Source organism: Pocillopora verrucosa, chromosome 11, assembly GCF_036669915.1.
Source record: "Pocillopora verrucosa isolate sample1 chromosome 11, ASM3666991v2, whole genome shotgun sequence".
Classification (NCBI taxonomy): Eukaryota; Metazoa; Cnidaria; class Anthozoa; order Scleractinia; family Pocilloporidae; genus Pocillopora; species Pocillopora verrucosa.
In genome coordinates this window covers 1,569,865-1,575,864 of record NC_089322.1, presented here as the reverse complement: position 1 = coordinate 1,575,864, position 6,000 = coordinate 1,569,865, and the positions used below count along the sequence as shown (strand labels likewise).

Genomic DNA, 6,000 nt, shown 5'->3' with positions numbered 1-6,000 from the left:
ACATTGAAAGGGGCCTTGTACGTCAGGGGCTTTAGGAGCTTGGAAAGGGGAATTTATATCCAGAAGATTAAAAGATTTTTTAAGTGATTTACAAGAGATGGACCAAAACCATAGAAACGGTAATTCTGATTCTGGGGTGGGAAGTGAAACTTTGTTACCGAGAAAGCTTTTTGGGGTAAGGAGGGAAGGGGAGGGGAGAAATTTCCAGAGCAAGGGGGGAGGGGGGGAGGGAGGAAACACATCAAGCCCGCAAATTTATTGTCATATTTATTTTCATAAGTGGTATCTTTAAAATCTGTACAGGCATACTAGCAGCCGCTTGAACGGGGCAAGCTAGTTAAAATAAATAAACTTCAACTATATATAAATCTCTACATTTTTGTCTTTTGTCTTTTTGTGTTTGGTTGTGTGACAACGCGTGCGTTTCTTCCAAAAACCGTACCGTTGCCATGCTTGTCACGCAATGATCGAACGTGCATGTCAACATCATTGCGTGACAAACGAAGAAGCTACGTTGAAACATATTTATCTAAATTTGTTATTTCCTATCATTGCTCACTATTTAAAGTAGATTGCGTTAATATGATCAAGTTGCTTAAAAGTTAATTCAATTTTTGAAAAAATAAAAATTTGCTTTATCTGCTCTTTAATAAATATAGAATTTTTAAATGCTGCTCATAAGCTTTTAAGTTGAAATCTGTACAACTTCTGCGATATTTCAGTGGAAAAATAAAATCTAAACGGCTCATGCTCTTATTATTAACTATGAACATACCTCGAAAAACTATTATTGGCTCCGATGCTAAAAAATTTACATTACTTGATATGGATCATGTAAGTGCCAAATAATTTTACAAAATAAAACAAACTATAGAACTGAAGATGAGGTAACCTGGTAAAGTTTGTCTTAATGAAATACACGAATTAATTTTCCAAGCTGACAGAGCCCTTTTATACTAAAGAAGTAGAATTTCGTAAATTTTTACTTAATTATGATCCGATATAAATGTCAGTATCCGGGCACTGCGCACCCAGCCCCCCCGTTCCCTCAAAAAAACAAAACAAAACAAAACAACCCCTAACCCAGGGATAGGTGTGTAGTTGCTAAGATACTGACGTGACTGACATTCATCTGATTTCACCATAACGACAAATCTGCTAATTGTATCTATTTAAAAATGTTTCTTTTCCTGCAAGAAATAGATACTCGCCGCGTCTGTCGTTAGTGGAAGAGGAAATCTTTTAAATAAACCAAACATACTTTGTCGCCTGCAATATCTGAGTTTCGACGTAGAGGCATCCGATTTCCGAATATATATTTATCATCCACAACGGTCTGCCAATCGATTAAAATGTAATTGATTTTCCAAAAAAAAAAAATATAGGACTGGAATTAATAATTTAATTATACTGAATCTCTTCACCGAAAGAAGATCTTTGGAGCTTAAGAGAGCTGTAATGTTTAAATTCTATTTTGAGAAGCAGTGTTTGGATTTCTTTCTTTATCAAAGAATAAAAGAATCTCCGCTCTTAAAACTATTTTTCAAGCACAATAGGGATTAAACGTTTTTTCGAAATTTAAAGTTATCTGCCAAGTAAGAAAATAATTTAATATATATAGTGAAAATATCTATTCTCACAAAACCCTATCTAAAACGCTTAAATGTTATATTCAAATAGTTTATACATCTTCCTAAATAGCTCTCTCAAAAAGGTTACTCTCAAGCCTGCTGTTAACGAATTCTTAAACGTACTATTCAAGCTTGCGTGATATCCAGATGTCACGCATAAATCTTTGAGAATGGCCCTCTATTATGCGTCACGGATTTCAGGTAACGTGACAAAGTTGGAAATGGGACATTCATTAAAATCATATTTTCCCGACATCAATAAAATCTTGACACTCAAAGGCCGCTGTGAGTAGTCGAATTTTGAAATAAATTGATATGTTAAATGAGCATTTGAAGAACTGCAATTTAAAACTCCTATGCTTGGAAATATTTACATCCAATGAAACAAATTTCTAAGACCTACAACTGATTTTCAACCTCCATCTCCATCTGAAAAAGAAAAGGTACCGTTTGTAACCTTTATCAAATCAAAACTATGAACAAGTTTATGAGGACCTTCTGATTCTGGAGTACTGAGAGCGCAATTAGGCAGGAATTGTGGGATAGTTATGCTCATTTGAAGCCTGGAGACGAGTATGCGAGAGCTCAGGTCGAGTCTCACAGTTGCTAAATCACAATAGCATTCCAAATTGCGGAATCAAAGGGAAACGTGCGTCAGCGGGGTCTGGGATTGACATAAACATCAAGAATCCATTTTCGATTATTTGGATTTGTTTAGTATTCATCAAAGAAATGGCCTTTTTCTCTTACCTTCGGACAATTCTATCTTTAACCCTCCATACTCTTCATGGCTACAAGTTCCACAGCGCCCGCCGCATTTACCTCGAACACGAAGTCCTTCAGCTTCCTGTTCAACAAAAAATGATACTACGATTGAACACATATACTGCAGTCACTGAGTAGCTTCGTGAAAAAGAAATGAAAAAGTTCCTAGAGACCAAAAGAAGTACAAGAAAAAGAAACCAAATTCTTGGCGACTTGGGAAAATCTTTAACAGAAATGTAGAACTCGATTGGTAAAGCGCGAAAAGGAAAATTGAAAAATTTTTGTGATATCGACGACAATCTCGCCTGCAGCTCGTGAGGCACCGGTTTTTTTCTTAGCGCATTTTGACGTCATTTTTGATCTACAACTGAAAAAGCAAACAAAGACGTTGAGGCTGTTTGTTAAATATACTCACCCGGTATCTGTATATAATTTGCGAGTAAGCCTGGCCAGTTGAACCCCACATCACTTTAGAAGTTAATCTAATACCAGTGCCTTTTAAATTAATACTAAAACGACCCTGCAAAATATAAAAAAATTAACGTTAATGATTCTATAACGATAAGAAGAAGATTCTTTGATTATTCGCCAGTCAAAAGTCAGCGAATTTTGTTACAGTTTTGATTTGTCTAAGGAACTAGCGCTAGTCCCCCAACCAATCAGATGCCAAACGTGAGCCAATCACAGTTTGGTTTTCCCAGTTTTCGCGGCGCGTTCAAGGATATTTGTATGTATTTGCTATGAGTTCTCATTGGCTCCTTGTGACACTTGCATCAGTTAGCCTGCCAGCAGGCCTTCATTATCACCGTGAGCCGGCGAGAGTACTACAAGGGATCTGGAACAGATAATGTAATGCCTGGCCCACCGCAAACCTCTCCCCAACTCGTCTCAAATCCTCTCCGGGCGGAGAAACGGTCGTCTTGCAGCGCTAATTATGAAGGCCTCTGCTCGCAGGCTACCGATTAAACTATGTGACTGCTCTTATTATTGTCGCTAAACGAAAGCTTACTCATTACATAGTCAAAGATTTCTCATCTTATAACCACGAGTATTAACTTTCATGTGTTTTAGGTCCACTTCCGTTCTTCTCACCTGTGGACAATTTCCTTGAGCGCTATAACAGTCTCCTGCTGTGCCATACGACGGTGGATTTAAACCTCTTTTTACTGCAAATTGCTTGTCTTCCGCTAAGGTTAGGATCAAATAATAACAATAAAAACGCTGTAAGAGGCGAGAAACCACTAAAAATTTTGTGGAATATGAGCTTAGTACTCTAAAACAGATCAGAAAGATCATGTTCATCCTTTCTTGTTCCAAACTCCATAGAGTTCTAAAACATGGAAAATTTTATGGGAAGTTATGTTTCATTCTTTCAAAATTTGTAGTCACGTACATGATTATTCTAAGTATCAGTATTCCAATTTTCTTTAGTACTTAAATATTAACATGATGTAAAGAGCAGGTCCCTAGATGGTAGTTGGAGGCGAAGCAACTGCACTTTGGTAGCGACGCGACCATACTTCGGGTCGACAAAACTTGGGGCGACGTCGCCTATTACCTCTTAAAATACATGGGAACATGGTGTCACTTACATATAATCTTCATGGCAGACAAGTCTACTCTAAGCTTGTAGAAGTAGGAACCTCCAGACAGTTTAAAATCTTCATCTTCACAGTCGCAGGCATCAATATGAGAGCCATTTGCTGGACACTTCCTAGGATCACGTAACCTGCAGAAGAAACCGTTACAATAAGTTTTGACTGATACTGCACGCACCTTTGTTTTGAAATAACTTTCGTGGCTGACTTTTTACAGGCAGAATAATACAGAAGTATTTCAAAATAGTTTATTATGTAAAAATATCCCTTGAAAATGTGGTTCAGAATCATTTGCTCATAGAGGGCTGGACTGCCAACATCTTGAACTTTGCAAAGGGACTTTCAGCAAGATACTTGCCGAGTTTGTTTGAAAAATTGGGAAAATTGTTTGATGATTTTCTGGCAGGGACGAAACGCCGTGGTATATTAGCCAAAAACTATTTTATCTTAGTATTTGACAACTTACTATAACTGCATGACAGTCATTTTTTGGCAAAAAATAGCCCATGTAAACGGCACACAAAATAGGCGGGGCTTGAGCTTTATTCGACAAGCACAAAACAGTCCAGACGAAATCAAAAATTTCCTACTAGTCAATTAAGATTTAATAGTACGAAGGCTTCTATTATTTCTCAGAGTTCCCTATTAATTTCCGAATTGAGACAAACATAGGTGATTTATACCTTTCCATTTAGGTGCAATAGACTTGCCGCACTAATATATGAGTCAAAGACTAATAAATCCCTTTGAAAGAGAAGATAAGATGGCGTTACCTTTTTGGATAGATTTCAGCGAAGTTATCAGAATGTCCTGTTTTAAGTGTAATATACTCTTTAGGTTCTTTTGACATCATTGCATGGCAATACACCTGAACAAAACAACAGGAAATCAAATCAATTCACCATATCAATCACGAAGAACGCTTGAATTTTCATAGAATAAGGTAACTTCTCGTATGTCTCAAACCTTAACAACCTAAATTTGGGCTGTATGAAGTCCATGTTTGATCATTTCAGAAACAAAAATGCAACAAGCTTTATCAAAAAGGTATAGAACCATTGTTTGCTACAGTCTCGGCGAGGATTTTGCACTCCAGTTGGTACGAAGGTATGCAACCATCTGTTACAGCTATTAAAAGGGTTAGTTCGTAAAGAAACTGTGGTGATACGTCGGTGGGGAAAGGGGGTAGGAATAACACGAGAGAATTTGATTTTATCAACTGAGTTGATAATCCAAATTGGTCACCGTAAAGAGTTTCTAAAGCTGACGTTAAGAGCGATAGCCCTTCGTCGCTTCGTCCCTTCGTCGGTTAGCTCTTTCGTTCCGACGAAGGAACAACGCTAGAAACGTCAGTTTTAGAAACTATCTACGGTGGACAAGTTGCATTATCAACTCAGTTGATAGAACCAAATTATCTCGTTTCTGAGTAAACTGGAATTGCATTAGTTTTTGTTTAGTTGGCTTGGTCGTCACACGGATTTCCCGGCGCTTCGGGCAGTTTGCTCGTGAGATCTTCGTGAGCTCTTCGTGACCACTTCGGTCAGTTTACCCTTAAGCTCTTCGTGAGCTCTTCGTGAGCTCGTCGTGAGCGCTCCGGGCAGTTTACCTGTGAGCTCTTACGGATCCTTTGTAACATTTTCCTCTTACTGGCATTGGTGTTTGACTTTCCCTTGGCTTTTTGTTCTTCTTTACTCATTTGAAAAGCGCTCTTTTTTATAACTCTATTTTTACCTGATCAAGTCTGAGATTTTCAACAGAGCATTGGAATTTGCGCTCGGTGACTTACTTGAAGTTTCTTTCCTTGGACAGTCAAAGTTTGTTCACCATCCACTTGTAACCCAGCATTTAATTGAAGATCCTTACAGCTCGCTGGTGGACCTGTTAAATTTAACGTTAAGTTGGAAATTAGAGCTCTTTCACACGTAGTATCTAAACAGACAGCGTCAAGAGGTCTCATAGGCGGCAGTAGCTAGAAACCTGTTTGAATTGAAGTCCCTGATCTGAAA

The 6,000-nt window shown here is 38.0% G+C and overlaps 1 protein-coding gene across 2 annotated transcripts in view; it reads right to left on the bottom strand.

Moving 5' to 3' along the window:
* Positions 1-254: 254 nt before the first annotated feature.
* LOC131772188 (A disintegrin and metalloproteinase with thrombospondin motifs 9) overlaps positions 255-6,000 on the bottom strand; it is a 47,312-nt gene continuing 41,566 nt past the window's right edge. For both annotated transcript variants that reach the window (XM_059088086.2, XM_059088092.2), the window contains exons 59-65: positions 5,781-5,872; positions 4,768-4,862; positions 3,989-4,125; positions 3,489-3,583; positions 2,812-2,916; positions 2,382-2,478; positions 255-2,060 (exon numbers count right to left, since the gene is read on the bottom strand). In XM_059088086.2, coding sequence (XP_058944069.2) covers positions 2,044-2,060; positions 2,382-2,478; positions 2,812-2,916; positions 3,489-3,583; positions 3,989-4,125; positions 4,768-4,862; positions 5,781-5,872 — 638 coding nt within the window. In that variant the 3' untranslated portion in view covers positions 255-2,043. The remainder of the gene's footprint in view (positions 2,061-2,381; positions 2,479-2,811; positions 2,917-3,488; positions 3,584-3,988; positions 4,126-4,767; positions 4,863-5,780; positions 5,873-6,000) is intronic.